Source organism: Electrophorus electricus, chromosome 15 (assembly GCF_041902795.1).
Source record: "Electrophorus electricus isolate QZ-2024a chromosome 15, ASM4190279v1, whole genome shotgun sequence".
Taxonomy (NCBI): Eukaryota; Metazoa; Chordata; class Actinopteri; order Gymnotiformes; family Gymnotidae; genus Electrophorus; species Electrophorus electricus.
In genome coordinates this window covers 10010461-10028612 of record NC_137511.1, presented here as the reverse complement: position 1 = coordinate 10028612, position 18152 = coordinate 10010461, and the positions used below count along the sequence as shown (strand labels likewise).

The window sequence follows — 18152 nt, the reverse complement described above, 5'->3', positions numbered from 1 at the left end:
TCTAATTTGTGTGAATGTGTGTGAGTAATACGGTACTTAGCCCAATCCATGTAAAAAGCAAATAATGACAAAAAGCTTCATTGACAGACAAGGAGGCAATTGTATTTATTTTATTTTAATATAGATATTTTTTAATTCTCAGCTAAAAAGGCAATACAAATTTTCAGAATCAAAATTTCCCAATAAAGGTGTAAATGAGTTTGGTTGTATGGTTTGTTCTTACTCTCACCTATATACCTCTACCTAGGGAAGGACTTATGTGGTTTCCTTGTCTTTAATATTTAGTTCAGTATGTTCAGTAATATTTAGTTCAGTATGCGTTAACAACCAATGGGCTTAATCCCCACAAGATCTGGGTGAATGAATCATTCATTTTAAAATGGGAAAGGCAGATACACCAAGTCCCCAAAGCAAAATTTGAGCAAGACCAGTTTTGGATGGATTTCTGGGTAAAACTAATTCCTCTGAGAATAAAACTCCACCTCTTCTGTCTAAGGCATCTTTTGTGACGTCTTTCATTACTACAGCAATTAGGGTTCACAAGGTTTGGGCCAACAAAGTCTCATAAATCATAACATAATTCACCTTAAACTTGTTTTGATGGCTGACAAAGAACAAAAAAAATACTGTCGTCATAACAAGGGATGGAGTAGAACGACAGGTCCAGACAAGTAGTGAGACAGAACAGGAGTCTGGACATTTTCGTCCAGTGATTCAGCAGAAACATCTAGCTGCACTGCAGGACAGATTGAGACAAGGACAGAAACAAAGAACAAAAAAAAAACAAAAGAACAAAAAAAAAACAAAAATACTGATCGTGTCTGACTGGAGGTTGGCTCGATACAGAGCCACTCAAAATTATAGTGTGATAAAAGCAGAGTCAGTACAGAAAACAACACACATTACCTGTGTGCTACCACAGTATTTGGATAGGACCACATTAGTTAACGATGAATCAATATAAAAACTACCACAATCGTGTGATAGACTGGGACTGAATAACATTAAAACAACATGAAGTACTGCACAACAGTGTTGCCAGCTTTGTTTCCAGACTGAAAGCTACATGCTAAAACAGTGTTGCAAAATGTGGAAACTACAGCTTTAGAATGGCCAAATGGCACAGATTCTCTAAAAAACAAAACAACAAACACAACATGTTTTGGCGCTCTGTGAAGAAGTGTGACAATCTAGTGGGGAGACAATATGGTTGTCAATATGAAAAGTCGTGATGTGATTTGATTTGGGTCTAGGGGCTGCTAGGGAAAGAAAGGCTGATTTGGTGGATGGAAGGAAGAGGTGGAGCTTATGTGAAGGTTAGACCAGCTTCATTGTACACCTTGAAGACCTTCTCAATGGCATTGACATAAGCAGCTGTCCTAAGGTCCAAGCCTAGGTTGTACTTGTTGGCTGTCCGCATAATTTGCTGCAAAAAATAGAAAAAAGGATTTTTTTTTTCCCCTTTTTACTTCTTGAATTACAGATTTCATTTTAAAGCTGAAGTGGTGATGTAGTGTAAAGAATGTTCACACAGAAAGACAGATAGATGTGGAGTATTACTGAACAAAGTACAACATTAAGAGTCCCCAAAAAAAAAAAACTCAAACAAAACCAACACAGCAAGGAAGGTTTGCTCTTTATTATAAACCACACTACCTTGAATACTCAGCCCCTGCCTAAGGCTAAGGGAGAGGTGTCAGCACTATTGACTATTGTTAACCTGAGCTCAATAACACTTGGCTGCATATTTACATCTATATTATTAACCGTCATCAACTTTTTATTAGCTCTGTAACAGCTACTATTATTATTGTAGCGAACTATATAAGAAATTTGTCACCAGTAGTGATCATATCTAGTAATGGTTTGTAGTTTGTATAGTTTTGTCAACTTCCGCATCACCTTGTGATCGTTGGGATGGTCTGTATTCGGCAAGCAAATTATCAACACCCCTTAGCAACCGCATGCAAGCTTAGTTGTTAGTCAAAACAACTTCAATTTTCTGAATGTGTTTTATTTGGCTTTGTTATACAACCGATATTATCTTTACTTTATTGGAGAAAGGTCTGTGTAAAACCCATAATTAATTACTTTATTGATCAGATCCATTAGTCAGGCCCTAGTTGTTATTTAAAAGGTTCTTTCACAAAGGATCAGTTTTATACAGGGATGAAGCTCTTTGACAGAATAACTTACCCTTGCTGACCTCTCCATTGTGTAGGCAAGACCAGAGTGCACAATGTCCTTCTCAGAGGCACCCTACATGTCACAAAAACACCACATTAGACCAGCGCTCATCAATCAAATCAATAACTCATTCTGATTCCCCCACCAACAAGTAAATAAAATGAAAGAAAATACCCATAAAAATCATTGACTGCTGCAAGGTTAAGCTGAAAGGTTTAGGACTGAGGTGATCAGTTCTGACCCGTATACATGTGTGGTAGTAACCAAAAACAAGCTTTGGACACCAATATCTTGTAAACCATTGAGCATAGTTATATAGCAATTTATGCACAAGATAAGCCATTTATACTTATTTTAAAGCATCATTACCAATTGATATTATCTAACAACCACCAGAGTTTACTTGCTTCAAGCATTCATTTGTTCGCAATTGTAATGTCTGGGAGTGGTATGCCAGTATTTTGTTTTGTTATGAAGGCTGTTAGCTGTAGGCTCTCTCACTGGGCCTTTTACGATTAAAAAAAAAAACAAAACCTGTAATGCTGGATTAGAATACCACATTCACCTACAAAAGGACAAAATTATTCTGCCAGTGCAGTTAGATAATTTCACCAGATACTCCTTCTTAATTTAAGTTAAAATATCAAAACTCTTATATGCAAAGTGTTACCCATAGGACATGTCTCTCAATGAGAATTATTATATATACTGCCTATATTCAAGTCATCACTTTCCAAGATGGGTTTTTTTGTGCAGTGTAGCCATAAAAGTGTCCTTTTATGTGGGGAATTTAGTCAAAACATTTTAAAACAAAATGTTTGCTGGTGTCATTTTTTACAAATACTGATTTCCATTTAACTTCAGCAGACAATTTATGGCAACACAAAATGTTGTGAAAACAATAATGGAACCATGCCCCACCTACAACAAAGCAAAGCAAAACAAAACAAAACAAAAAAAACCCAACTGACAACAGGGAAAGGAGGTAGTGACAGCGAGGATCAGCTGGCCTGGACTAACTGGCCTGGAGTGGTCTTCTGGCTAAATAAGCAGTCTAACTGCTTAATGTTATGCTGTTGTTTGGATTTTCTTAACTGTGATGTGCTGAGATATGAATTTGACACCTTTAACAATAACCTGTGGAAAAGTCATGGAAACCAAACAAAACGGTCCATAGCTTGTGACATACATGAAAGTCTTGATGGAGTCAAAACAATGAAGCTTCTAATCACCCAGACCTACACACCATTTATACACATTTTACTGTGTGATGTGAGATATGTGAAATTCTATGCTATCTCCATCTTAAAATGCAAGATTAAATATAACAACAATGTGAGTTCATTGACTGATAGGCTTTATGGGGGTTATAATAACGTTCCCCTTCTGTCTTTGAGACATGCTCACTCAGAAGCGATACTCACTGCCACTCTGGCCTGGAACTCTGCAGTGGGGACTACAGGGATGGGGCCACCCTGCTTACCAAACTTCCGCTCAAGACTCTCCTGCACAGACACTGGAAGACAGAAATACAACAAATTAGAAAAGTGATCAGTGGCAAGATGTTTTTATGCCACCAATTTTTTACCACTCAAAAGGCTTCAATTTCCATTCATTCAAATATATACAAATTATACAAACAGCAATGGGCCATTGTGGTCTGATTAAATTTCCAACCAATTCAAAAGTTAGTTTTCTGAATAACACAAGGTGAAATATACTTGTACAATTGCATTTCTCACTGTATCAGCTTGTATGTTTGACAGATCAACCTTTACAAGTAAAATCACTAGGCTAGAGGAAAATATGCCATGAAAATTGCTATGCCTGAAATGTCTATTTGTATGGAGTGTTACTGTCTTTCTCCTCTCCACTATTGTATGACTGTAAATTTCTTTGACTACACTGGCCACAAAGCCCCAGTAAGCCACTTTATGTAATGTCCAGAAGGTGATATGGGGACAGCAGAGAGAAAAAGAGAGCAAGGGAAAATATGGCTGAGAAGAATTCACTGCATGTGCCAGTGTCAAAGGAGACACTGCAATGCTTTTGAGCTTTTGAAGACTCACACTGAGTATTTAGGTGCTGGGCTCCATGTAGTTGCTTCTAACTTTGAGTGTTGTAACACTACCGCCTAGTTCAGATGTGGCATGGTATCTTGCAGTGCAATAAGCGATGAGTGTGTGTAAAGCGATGAGTGTGTTTAGTTTGCAGACTTACTCAGCAGGTGGTAGTTGGAATCTCTTTCATATTTGAAAGTCAGGCGGCCATAACTGACATGGTTCAGGTTCTTTAGCCACTCAAAGTAGGAAACAGTGACACCACCAGCATTCAGGTACATGTCCTGCAGTGGGAGGGGCAGTGAACTCATTAGGTGTGATTGTGTCAGCATCTCGTCCCCTCTACAGGCTAGACCAGTGCCACAAGTTCACAAACAGCTGTAAACAGTGAACTCACTGCTCTTGCAGCTCTTCCCCACTGTGGAAGTCATGACAGTAAATTCTCACATGTCCTAGGCTGTTTGTGCCTTACCGGAATGACCATGATGTTCCTCTCCAGGAAGATCCTGTCAGCATCAGGTGTGGTGGGGCCATTGGCACCCTCAGCAATGATCTACATCACAAAGTAAAGGTTGTGTGTTAAACCAAACACATAGAACATTATTATAGACTGCATTAGCCACAGAATAGCTACACTGTATGGATTCTGAGGGTTTTATACTGAAGTTAAGAGTACAATAATAAAGCTTATATCTTTGCAGAACTTTGAGAATCTATTACTGGCATTTTGCAGTGGTGAAGCAGTTAAGTATAGCAAGTTTCTACTGATGCCCTGGTTGTTGTCTTAAGTTGCTGGATGTCAACAGGATTAACATTACCACAGAAAGAGCTCATTTAGATGAACAGTTTATCTTACTGAAGCCTGCATTCTGTGTGTAGATCAGACAGTATATCTCTCATGACAGGAATGGCCCTAGATAATGTCCATCAGGCTATGGCTTCCATGTTAAGTGCAACACCTCAGTACTTGAGCACACAGTCTACTTCTTTTTTACAAAATGCTTCCATACGACGGAGGCCTAAGGAGGAGTGGTACTTTCAGATACGAGAATGCTTTAACTGTGGGATCTTAATTGTCCCAAGGCACCACTTTAAGCAGGAGTTATGTAAACAGTAGCAGCACTGGTGGGGAAGGAGGGCCTGACCTTGGCTTTGATGTTGTGTGCGTTGTTCCTGGTCAGCTGCTTCTCTCCAGCGGCAGGAATGAGGATGTCGCACTGAGCCTCAAGAATGTTATCCTCATAAGGCTGTGCATCTGGGAAGCCCACGATGGTGCCGTGTTGCTGTAAGGATGGGAGGGAAACATCTGCTTGTGAAATGCTCAGCACAGTTCTTGAGCCTTCACACCAAATCAGCCTAGGAGTCTTTCCAGGAGAGTTTTGTATACTTTAATTTTAGAGCCATGAAGGGCCCAAGGGAGATGAAACCAAATTGATTTCCTCTGTGCTCACCAGTTTGTAGTCCTCCAGCTCCTTGGGATCTATGCCATTGGGGTTCCAGATGCTTCCATCAATCTCAGCAATACCCACACACTTGGCACCGTAACGGTGGAGGTAACGCATGGAGTGCAAACCCACATTTCCAAAGCCCTGACAAAGAAAAACAATGTGTTTGATAATGCTTGGGAAAAAAAATACGCCTGAAATTATAGCAAAAGCAGGTTAGTATGCTACCAAATACAGACTAACCTGTTTTTGCTGCAGGTTAAAAGGCCAAATTGTTATGTAGCAACAAAAGCAAACAAGTTGCTATTTACTCCAATGGTTTTCTCATAAAATGAGCTCTGGTGCCCCCATGTGGCCTAAAATTCTAACCTACTAATCATGCTACACTTAGCCATATACAGTACACATTCCATAAACTTTTTTTTTTTTTTACGCAAAAGGTCTTTTGTATACCGTCTAATTTTGTTCTAATCTTGCTTGAATGTTTTTTGTGCCAAGCCCGACATCTATGCTACATTTAGAAATTTCCTAGGAGCATAACAGTGGAACATTCACCTTCAAGTTGACTCATGCAAACTGTGCCTTTCCATGCACTTTCCATGCCCTATTCTACATTCAGAACAGAAGCCAGTGACGGTCCCCTGTGCCCTCCAGTACATGCAGTAAATTTCCAATAACAATTTCAGCAGCCCCTAATCCAGATCAGTCACTGTGGAGGAGGAGTGCATAACGGACTGACAGGAATAGAACTGCAATTAAGAACCAACAACACAGGAGAAGGAAAAAACCCTGTGTGCACTCTTCTGTGGCCTGGGTTCTTAATATTCAGCCATGCAGCAGCTGTAGGTTGGCTCTCTAAAATGAGAAGAGAGCACGGAGTGTGTGGAGGGGCAGTGGCATGGAGAGAGGAAGCACAGTATTGGAACACACTTTCCAAAGGGAACTAAGAATTCTGCTGCATGTTGACTTTTAACTCCCATTTCCTTTTTGAAGCCACTAAATTTTGGCCTACATTGTGAAGTGGGATTTCTTACCTCAGCATTACCAACAAATTATGTTTTCCATAGTGAAGATGAACTCAGTTCCCTCAACAACAAAATACTGCATTAAGAACAGAACAGGTTGTTTCCTTTTATGATTTCATGCAGCGGATGAAAAAGCTACCTTGGATTTTGGAATCCTCAACTCTTCTCTATATGCATTTCCAAACCAAATGTTATCACGATGATTTAAAGAACTTAATCTGATAAAAGACATCAAAGTTGTAATTTTTCCATAGGTTCCTATAGTTAGAGGTATAATCTTGACAAATAGGTAGCCAGACTGCACTAAACAACGATGACAGTTCATTATAGTCACGTACATAATGCTGAGGTATAACTGCTTTTCTATTGATGGCACATGTCCAACCTTAAGTAAACGTGACATGCTTTTAACTAGCAGTCCTCAGGGGAAGACGTCCATACAGCACTGTGAGGCTGTCTGTCTTACATCTGCATTCCCATGTGTCTATGTGCTTCTGCCCACTCTACCTGGATGATGAAGGTCTTGTCAGTGAAGCCAGGTGTGAGGCCCAGCTTGCTCATGTAGGATGCCTCGTTGATGAAATTCTCGATGCCGTGGAAGACCCCGCGGCCCGTGGCAGACACTCTGCCATGGATGCCACCCTGGCTGATTGGCTTCCCGGTCACACAGGCATGAGCGTTGATGTCCTATGCAAAAACAAAAGCGACATACATGCATGAATGCACACGCATGTACACGCAGGCACGCACACATGGACACACAACACAGCAGCCAGATTAGTGTCTTTGTCTTGAACTTACAGCTTTGATATGCCATAAACTTTAATTGAAATGTACTGTTGTACCGATGTGTGTTCCACAGATCATATCACAACTGAAGTTCATACTAACAACTGAAGAGTTAAAATGTCATCATGAAGGCATGGAACCACAGAACCATTAAATCATGCACATAACACCAAGATACACTGCCTGGCCAAAAGAAAAGGTCACCACCTGGATTTAACTAAGCAAACAGGTAAGAGCCTCCCATTTTCAGCTGTTTCAGCTAGCAACAAGTGATTTAACCCTAACTGATGCAGTTAGTAGCTTCTCATTTGTTAAACAACCATGTCGAAAGACACATCCTGTGGTCCTGGAAAAGATGTTAACCTGTTTCAGAAGGGTCAAATTATTGACATACATCAAGCAGAGAAAACATCTAAGGCGATTGCTGAAACTACTAAAATCGGGTTAAGAACTGTCCAACACATTATTAAAAAGTGAAAGGACAGTGGGGAAACAACATCTTTGAGGAAGGAATGTGGTCGCAAAAAAATCTTGAATGATCGTGATCGGTGATCACTTAAACGTGTGGTGAAATCAAATCGTGTAAAAACAACAGTAGAACTCAGAGATATGTTTAATAGTGAAAGGCCATTTCCACACACACAATGTGAAGGGAACTCAAGGGATTGGGACTAAACAGCTGTGTAGCCTTAAGAAAACCACTTGTCAGTGAGGCTAACCGGCAAAAACGGCTTCAGTTTGCTAGGGAGCATAAAGATTGGACTCTGGAGCAATGGAAGAAGGTCATGTGGTCTGTTGAGTCCAGATTTACGCTGTTCCAGAGTGATGGGCGCATCAGGGTAAGAAGAGAGGCGGCTGAAGTGATGCACCCATTATGCCTAGTGCCTACCGTACAAGCCTGTGTGGGCAGTGCTTTGATCTGGGGTTGATGCAGTTGGTCAGGTCTAGGTTCAGCAACGTAATTGTCCAAAGAATGAGGTCAGCTGACTACCTGAATATACTGAATGACCAGGTTATTCCATCAATGGATTTTTTTCCCTGATGGCATGGGCATATTTCAAGATGAGAATGCCAAATTGTGAAAGGGTGGTTCAGGGAGCATGAGACATTTTCTCACACAGATTGGCCACCACAGAGTCCAGACCTGAACCCCTTTGAGAATCTTTGGGATATGCTGAAGAAGACTTTGCGCAGTGGTCCAAATCTCCCTTCATCAATACAAGATCTTGGGGAAAAATGTATGCAACTCTGGACAGAAATAAATGTTGTGACATTGCAGAAGCTTGTGGAAATGATGCCACAGCGACTGCGTGCCATAATCAAAGCTAAAGGCGATCAAACAAAATATTGGAGTGTGACACTTTTTTTTGGCCAGGAAGTGTATATTATAGTTTGGTGACGCGGACCACAACAACCAGAAGTCTCGGCACGCAGGACAGGGTGGAGTGAAGTTGACTGAAGGAATGGGGGAGTGTTTACTGTGAACACAGCTATTCCAAGCAGGTTTAAGAGTATGTGGTATGGGTACCAACAGGAAGGGGAGGGCAGAGGATGTGTACTCACAATAGACTCACTGCTGCTCAGTCACCAGAGAGGACATGGGGTCAGCAGGGCAAGGAAAGGCCCACAGCCTTTCCATCACTAACTCAGACCCTATATACTCCAGCTAAACGTATGCCAACTTTATCCCTGTGGACATCTATGAGAGTAGACAAACCTGTCGGGACAATATGCTGGGGCAATTTACATAGCTGTACACAAAAGTTAATATTGGTTCAAAGAAAAAATTTAAATATCCAAGTTTTACAATTGCTTAATTTAGGCGTTTCTATAAACACATTTGTTTGCTTGCTTGTTCTTTCTTTTGTATGTTCATGCCCTTCTTCAGTACACAGGCTATACACATGCTGTATTAGGGAAAAGGGTCTAATGTCCTCAAGTGAGATCTGCATAAACTTCAACCCACTCATGGAATTATCAATCATTTACTGTTCACCAGAAGAACACCATACGAATTCACCAGCCTTTCCAATGAAGGGACAAAGGCACCTACTCTCAACTCAAGCAGAAAATCAATGCCATTAGCCATCTATGGGCCTATCTCTTGAAAGTCACTCACTTAAATGCAGGCAAGAATAACCTGGACACCACTGCAACCAAGACAGACAATCCAGTGGCTAAAATATAGACTCTGGGCAAATGGAAACCTTTAAGAGGAGAGATTTAAAAAAAAAAAAAAAAAAAAAAAAAAAAAAAAAGATAGTGCACTTTTTACTCATAGCATAAGCCTGAGAATGAATCTCCTTTATTAATGTTGAATACATGCATCTGAACACAACCATATTGCAGGTTTATCCTTTTGAAGTACATTTTTGGACACTTAAAAATGTATAAATATACAGTAACGAGTGTTAATGCACCGAAACGGGTCAGTGATGAGCAGCAGGTTATGTAAAGTGCTGTTTGCTTATGCTGGGGAAATTGTCCTCAGTCACTGAACCAGGGGGAAGGGAAATAATGGCAGCTTGTTCTCGTCTCGCCTCACACTGGGATGTGTCAAAAAGGAGGGAAGGTCAAAAAAAAAAAAAGTTCCCTCAGGTTGCCACAGCAACAGGACTGGCCGTGCACACACTTTCAGCTCCCTAGGAAACCAGTAACCCTGAAAACAAATACTTCTACAAAGAAGAAACCAAGGAAGCAGGAGGAAACTTTTAATTACTAAAACAATGATGTCTATACCAATGTCAGTGAAATAATATAGCTTCTACAGGAAATGAAAATGATTGAATAAAAGATACTTTCTCTGCTTCTTCTGACACTCTGGGCCAGTGCACCATGTTCAAAAGGAGATGTGTGTGATTTGAACAGTGCCTAAAATTAAGCTCACAGATGGGACAGTTCTAGCCCTCACAGCCCAGAAGTTGGTCCAAGCCCTAACAGACCAGAGGTGAGTACATGCCTCTTTAATCCATGCCAACTGCTTTTGCCTATAACATAAAACATTAAAAACACTTTAAAAAATAAATAAAAAATACTGTGTGAAAACTTATTTTGACAAACACAGTTCAATCTATGTTTATTCTGTAAACTTTTAGACTGTATCTGCTAAGACAAATAATTACAGAGGCTTTGTGAGATACAGTGTTATCAGGGAAAAGCAAATACCAGCTTTAGCCGATCATGCTACACCAAGATATAAGAGGTTTTCCCCTTACTCACCAACGTTGATCAAAATGACTTTTCTCTGCTGACAATGACTGCAAAGCTTGAAATACCCTTAACAAAAAAGCTGTTTTATCAACTTTTATCCATTTAACCATTTTTAAAATAGTGGCAAGTGTGTAAAAGCCAAAATTTGAGATTGGAGCAATGTAACAGCAACTTTAACGGAGATATAGAGAGAGCTGTAGGTGTGTCTACTGCATAGACATACTGATGCTCAGCTACTTACAGTATGGGCAATAGTGTTAGCATAAGTGTCAGCAATCCAGGACATCTCCCTCTCACCAGTGCTCATGTCTGGGGCAGGCACGTCAATACCAGGGCCTAGAGGTAGAGAGAGAGACAGAGAGGAAAGGTAGAGCATGGAAAGTGAAAGAGACTATTACAACCTGCCAGTCCAATGAAAGTAGCATAGGGGCCCTGAGTTATGAATGTGGATTCTGGTCATGGGAACAGGCAGCAGCTTCTTCAATTACAATGAGCATGCCTTTTGCAGGCTAGTATGACATATTAAAAGGGATTCTTTAATGAAAACATTTGTCCAACACACACCTACACTCTTACCCGTGAGCTGTTTGTGTTGGCTAAGAAACACAGAATATATTTTACACACACACACACACACACACACACACACACACACACACACACACACACACACACACACACACACACACACACACACACACACACCAGTAGAAATACAATCTGTAGTACACAATGTCTCTTAGACTGTGAGCAATCCACCATGTTCTGCACTCTCTCCAGTCATTTTAGGCAGGCTTGAATTGCTTCTTTAGGAGAGTTTGTCTCAGTGCCCATGGCAACACTGAGAGAAGAGGGCCCCTGTCCCCAGTGCGCCTCCCCACCTTGGCTGGGCAAAACTGCGTGGCATCCAGAGACAGCCACGTGTGCAGCTTAACACTCTGCATGCTTTTCCAAAAACAGCTCAGCGGGGGCTAGGCCAGGCTAGACAGAGAAACCCTTCCGGTTTACTAGAACAGAGGGGACGTTAAAGGATCCTGTGGGGATATCTTAAATGTTTTTCTCTAGTCCTTCTCTAGTGACATATTGATGGAACACTGCTACGTGATGGTGTACCTCATTAGCAGAAGTTTTGGGCAATAGCACCTTGGCTATTTGTCTGTCTTATGTGGGTTCAATGCTGCTACACAATCATGCTCAGCAGACTGTGCTGGATGTTTGACAGATGGTCTCACTTAACATACTTGTTTGCTTAGTAGCAATTGGATGCATTTGGGATGTCAAAGACAATTTGACACCGAGACTTCTGCAAAGAAATTTTTATATATAAAATGTTTAAGGAGTGTCAACTCACCAATGAAGCCCTTTTTGGCAAGCTCAATGGTGAATCTTCTTGTGATTTTCTCCAACTCATTGTCCTATGCAACATCACAAAAAACAAATCAAAACTGCATCAGATCAGCTTTGCATTTCCCCTTCTCTTTCCTACAGAATAAAAAGTGAGCGATTGACCGTTGCCTTCTGTCACTCCTCATCACCTGTGTGTGCGCGCTAGTCAAACAATCCAGACTACAACTGATGAAGGGCACAGATGCATGTCCTGCACCTTCACAAAAGAAAGTTAATCAAAACTAAACCGCTGCTTACCAAAAGTGCACACTTCTTATAATGAGTATATAATGAGTATACAGAGTTCTGACAATTGACAAACATTCCACTCATACTCTAAATAATCAGCACAAAACATTTCTTTCCATATAGCAAAATCTAATGTTAGACAGCATACTGCCTGGGTAGATCAAGCCAGAATGCAAAAAAAAAGACCTTTATGCAGTTCACGTCCATAGTATCTCATATTGAGTAAAATTTAGACTGAACAACCAATCAGAAACTCACTGCAGACTCGTGGATTCAATATGCACAATCGGCCAAAACAGCACTGATCAGTACAGAATAGAGCCAAAGGTATCGAACATACTGCACTGAGTACAGGTGAGAGTCAGTCACCAATGGCATCCAATGGCCTGATGCCATTTGCCAGTCGGGTCAGTTTGTCTCTAGGCTAAGATCATAAAACAAATGTTTGCAATCAAGAGCTGATAACTAGCAAACTATTAAAATGCTGACTAACATGTAAACCATATGTAATCGACAAGGCAAGACAGCAACAACTACCCATGAAACTCCAGTCATGTATAAAAAAAGGAAATCCATAACTTAGATCAGCACTTTCACTCTAAAAGGAACGAAGACTAGCAGGATGCAAATTCTGCTACAACACTGTTTTTCGAAAGTTAGTCATGGGACACAAACCCGCTGTGCTCTGATTCAGAAAGAAGATCAGATTATACAACATGGATGATGGATCCAACAAAGAAGGGAGATGCTCATCTATGCAGTCTGACTCTATAGTGCTACATGCAAGCCACCAATTATGTGCAACCACATAAGAGCATTTTATTGTGTTGGGCAATAATACTGATTAGGGAACAGAGTATGAAAAAGGATTCAGAATATGAATGCCCACAATCTAGAGGCAATTTCCAGAATTTACAGCCATTTACAAGCCTCTCTTTCCCTACTTGGAACAATTAAATAATAAAAGAACTATTTCAGGATCAGGAGAGACAGAAATTATGTGAATGCACTGTGTTCAAAGAGGCTTTCACTCCTCATGTGCAAACACCAACGCAAAACACTCCCATGTTCTGTGACCAACACAAGCTACATGCTCTGGGGCACATTCTTTTTGAAAAGTTTAGTACTTACAGAGTAATTTCTGGGGTTGATTTTGACTCCAGCTTTAGCACCCCCAAAAGGAACATCTGCAGATCAATGTAGAGAAGTATTTCAGCAGTGTAAACACCTGACAGGCAGTATTGTAGTATCAGAGTGTGAGTATGATCTTAAGCACAGTGCATGCAGAATTGAGAAAAACATGATGTAGGCCTATATAAAGAGTGCAGTGTGACTGGTTGTCATGTTCACGCACAGCAGCTTACCCACAACAGCACATTTATAAGTCATTAGTGACGCCAAGGCTTTGACTTCATCCACAGACACATCCATACTGTATCGGATACCTGCAAAACAGACAATGAAGGAAGTCAACATGACTTCAAAATGACAGTTATTGCATCAAGAATTACTGTGTAGTCAATACTCCACATTTAATCCTAAACCAAGAAAGAAGATTAATACTCGTAGCTGGGCCTTCATTCTGTTTGCTACTGCCATCTGTTGCTATTCCATTAATAATAGGACCAATTACCAATTCAGTTTTTATAATTAATTACTTTCTCAATTTTAAAAAATGGCTTATGAAGCAGTGGTTTATAAAGCAGTCTACTATACTCTAGATAATCAGCACAACAGAATTACTTTCCATGTAGTAAAATATGTTATCCTAGCACAGGCTAGAGTGCATCACCATTCTATCCTATTCTTCAAAGTCACTGTGGTCTCAGAGCTGCAGCTGAAAAACTGAAACAATGTTCAAACTAAAAACATTTGAAAAATGTACAAAATGAGAACATAAACAAACTGTAAATACAGCCACTGTACTCATGGCTTAGGCCAAGGCAAGGAGAATATCTGGCTGGTAAAACTGTTAAAGCTGGCACTCTGTAAAAGCAGACCTCAGACATGACAGAGAGAAGGGTGACCACCAATGTAATTTATGGTGTACTGTACCTAGACCTGTGTACTGCAAAGCATGAAAGGTTTTCTGACACAGCACATTACTACTATGAGTCAATTAGCCTCAGCTGCAAATCAACAAATAATGTGAACATCAAGCTTATAAAGCAATAGAGCCAAGAAGAGGCAAATCAAGCAAATCTCCTGAATGAGCTGAAAGAGCCCTGTGCATACTGTGTGTGTGTGTGTGTGTGTGTGTGTTGGCCTGAAGCAGCAGCACTCCTCATGCTTTAGCACTGATTTTCCTTTCCTATAATGCATCAATGTAGCAGCATCACTGTCTATCACAGCAGAGCCAGTGAACAAGGCATGGCATTCGATAATGCCTTCATTAGTAAACATAGCTCATACAGACAGACAAGCATTCCTTTCTCTCATTCTCCTACATGGATGCTAAGCATATATAGAGACTCTGCCTTCTGGGCATTTTCTGTAACATTCTAAATGTATTCTAATCTTAGTCATGCCTTAAACACTGTGGTCCAACACTGCCACAAAACACAATTTGGTTTAATTAAAGATCCAACATTGACATGGAAATCCAGAATAAATGATAAGTCATGAAACAGCTCACTGACACTGATTTTCTGGGCAAGTTAGAATGGTTTACATTAGAGAACCCAGATTCTACAAACAGACACAGAGAGGGGAAATGGAAATAGTCAATGAAGAGGCTGCAAATGACAAAAACCAGGGGGAGGGGGCATGAATCAGCACAGAGCTCTTCTGTTTCTCTTCCATCAGGAGTCATGGATAAGTGAGACACAGCAGAGGCCTGGACAATATCTTCTCTTGACTAGCACTACAATCCTTAATTACATTATTTGTGCCATTTATAGGCAAAGGGTTCTTACTGCATTTCTTTTTTGTTTATATTTGTTATTCTTGCTTGACCAGACAAAATTCTGCCACTCATGCATGAACTGAAAGAGAATAAAGTGAACTGACTGAACAACCTTTTGATCTGATGCATTAGTATTACAGACAGTTTAATTGCTGCCCTTTCATTTTGTAATTTGTTTTCAACTTAGTCTATCATCTTAGACGCACAGCAGGTTTTTCTAGTTATACGCACTACACTGTAATATCTCTGCCAACAATCTAAATGAAAGGAATAGACTATGTAATTTACTAAATTTCAATGTATAATTTACTTTTACATTTACTTGTGATAGGAAACCAATGATGCTGTTGTTGTATAGGTGTATATAAAATAAAAGATATAGTTTTATCACCAAGCAAATTACCCTTGTAAGCCAGATGGCTCTGAACACTTTCTAATGCAGTATTCCTGTCATGCAGCTGATTTAACAGGAGCGCCTGTAGTGCAATGAATAGTCTACACCCTTCCCCCAACTGCAACCCACCCTCAGAAAACCACTCCTTGGATTGGCTAGGTCGCCACACAAACCAATAACTTGCACACAATCCATTGCCAGATCTCTTTCCACACTTCATATGCCTTTACTATATAATCTAACCAATGTTCATTAACACCTGCAGCATGTTTATTCCACATTTCCACAACCCAGTGAGTATGCTACAAATCTCTCGCTTCAGTAGCTTAGTCATTAACAGGGAGTGATAAAGGTACTGCACTAGATCTGCTTTTATTGTGTAGTAGACATCTGTATGTGCTGTGAAGCCCATTGATCTATTATTGATTTGATTTATATTTAATACATTTCCCCTTCAAGAAAAAAAAATTACAAATAGAAATGGTTTGCAGATAGATCCACTTTCATTATATTTTATACAGAAAAGACATTACTCAAGTAAACTGCACGTTGTAGCCCCTCCTTGCCATAAAGACAAACTAGCGTTATGAAGGGCCAAAACGGAGACAATCTAAAATGACAGTAAATTCAGTATTAGCTAGCTAACCTAGCTACTATATTGAAAGGGATTAGACTACGAGTATACAGAAAGTTGTTAATCAGCTGTTAAGAAAATTCAGAGCAATTAAAAGCAACATTTTTAAGTCTAACTCTTGCCTAAAAAGTACATGTATTCTTTTAAGTATGGCTAACAGCTAACCTAGCGTTAGCTATGCAACCAAAATATTCTAGCATGACGTTATCATGTCACCTTAATTAAAAAATACACATCACATACATACATAAACACTATTTATTTAAATCTCTTATTCTTAAAATATCAGAATGTTAACTAATAAAGTGACAGCCATACGTTAATGGTATAAAAACAGCTAGCTATGCTAACTAGCTAACCCAGCTAGCTGCTGTTAGGGGACAGCGGTTGGCAGGAGCCATCGGCGCGCGAGTTCTCTTCCTTCTCTAGCTAGCAGTGCTAACCAGTGTGCTAGCAGGCTGGCACCTGTTTGTGATCGTTTCCCAAGCGCGCTGTAGCAAAAGCTTTGGGCAAAGGAGATATAACGGTTTCTTACCCCCTTTACAAGGAGTTCTGTGTTGACTGTGCTGTGCCCGGTAGCCTTCAATTACCTCCCATTCTCCGTTGTCTCGCTTAATGGGAAAAGATACACTCAGTACATGGTTGCAAGGCTTGATGATCCTGAGAATTCCCCGCACCCGGTGTCTCTTCTGCTCTGGCGTTTCCCTTGTCTTCAGATCTTCAACCAGCTTGTTCTCCACTATTGCGGCACCACGGTCAAAGAAGCCCTCCACCATTCTGAAGAAATTGGGATCATCATCTTTATCCGTCGCATCGCTGTAATGACGAACCCTCATTAAAGATGAGGAAGCCGGCAGTGCAGACTCGACACATCCTGAAGCCAGAGCACTACCCGCTCCACGAGTGAGAAGCTCTCCGAGATACCTGTACATTTTCGACAGGGAAAATTGGTTTTCTCTGTGATGGAAGAAAAGCGATGACACGAGTGCCAGTGATGTGCGCACGGAAAACGAAAGAAGGGACAAACGAACGAGACCGCGCAACCTCAGTACGCCTCTTTCAGCACCAGAGTGACAGCTCTCGTGCCGTCCCCTTCGCTTTAAAGGGCAGCGCGCTACGTTGTAAGTTGAACTAGCACGCGCAGCACGCAGCAGGAAGATCGCCAAAGGGGCAAGTCTCTGCGAGGGGGCGGATCTGGCGCAGAGATTTGAATAAACGTACGCTTGTAAATTAAAAAAAGGAAGCATTATAGTATAAATATAGAATAAACTGAGAATTCAGTGTGCTTTTATGAAATATAGTTTGAGTTGCGCTTTAGTTTAATTTGAAATATTATAACTTGTTGGTTACATACGTTAGGATATTTGTTTTGTTCCATGTTTTAGCAAGCTAGCTAGCGTTAGCTAGGTTAGGTAAATTTGCAAGACAGTATTACATTTCTTAGGATTTCACTCGCAATCTCTCATTCACTGGTCCTAGCATTTCTGCTACATGGATCGCAACCTAATGTCTGTGACAAGTGGAGACTTGTTTTTGTATAATTTTATTGATTCTGCCATCCAATGCAACGTTTAATTTCCCTCTTTCGGTGTGGTCACAATTATCCTGGCTCAGGCCATATCATGCGCATTGTTGGTAGGACCAAGTTTTCAATCTTGTTTTGAGAGGCTTAGGTACATCAAGGTAAAACTTATTTACAGTTGCACATGTGCAGATAAGAGCACCAGCTTTTCTTGAGCAGGAATTCTGCATTCCACGTCTTTCACATTCTGATGTCACAGTCCCCTTCAGGTCAAAGTGTTGCGTGGCTGAGGAGCTATGCTGATCAAAGCATCCAATTTCTATTAGTTATTCAATGTTAATGATTT

General features: G+C 40.4%; 1 protein-coding gene and 1 long non-coding RNA gene across 2 annotated transcripts in view; one reads left to right on the top strand and one right to left on the bottom strand.

The window, feature by feature from the left end:
• Positions 1-80: 80 nt before the first annotated feature.
• glud1b (glutamate dehydrogenase 1b) lies at positions 81-17379 on the bottom strand. The gene is made up of 13 exons (XM_027002626.3): positions 16820-17379; positions 13716-13796; positions 13483-13538; positions 12068-12131; positions 10958-11052; positions 7225-7404; positions 5699-5836; positions 5393-5530; positions 4720-4800; positions 4408-4531; positions 3612-3703; positions 2197-2259; positions 81-1426 (listed from the first exon to the last, which is right to left on the bottom strand). Exons 1-13 carry the CDS (start codon positions 17214-17216, stop codon positions 1307-1309), a joined length of 1629 nt encoding a protein of 542 aa, XP_026858427.1. The 5' UTR covers positions 17217-17379; the 3' UTR covers positions 81-1306.
• Positions 10316-18152, top strand: part of LOC145651366 (uncharacterized) — a 20626-nt gene continuing 12789 nt past the window's right edge. Inside the window, exon 1 of the long non-coding RNA XR_014117270.1 lies at positions 10316-10453. This is a non-coding gene — a long non-coding RNA (uncharacterized LOC145651366). The remainder of the gene's footprint in view (positions 10454-18152) is intronic.

Excerpts from the sequence above, each read along its gene's own strand:
- glud1b (XM_027002626.3), bottom strand. The coding sequence starts at position 17,216 with ATGTACAGGTATCTCGGAGAGCTTCTCACTCGTGGAGCGGGTAGTGCT. Across the intron at positions 12,132-13,482 it reads TCAACCCCAGAAATTACTCT|GACAATGAGTTGGAGAAAAT; the intron begins GTAAGTACTAAA and ends GATGTTGCATAG. Across the intron at positions 2,260-3,611 it reads AGTTCCAGGCCAGAGTGGCA|GGTGCCTCTGAGAAGGACAT; the intron begins GTGAGTATCGCT and ends TGTGACATGTAG.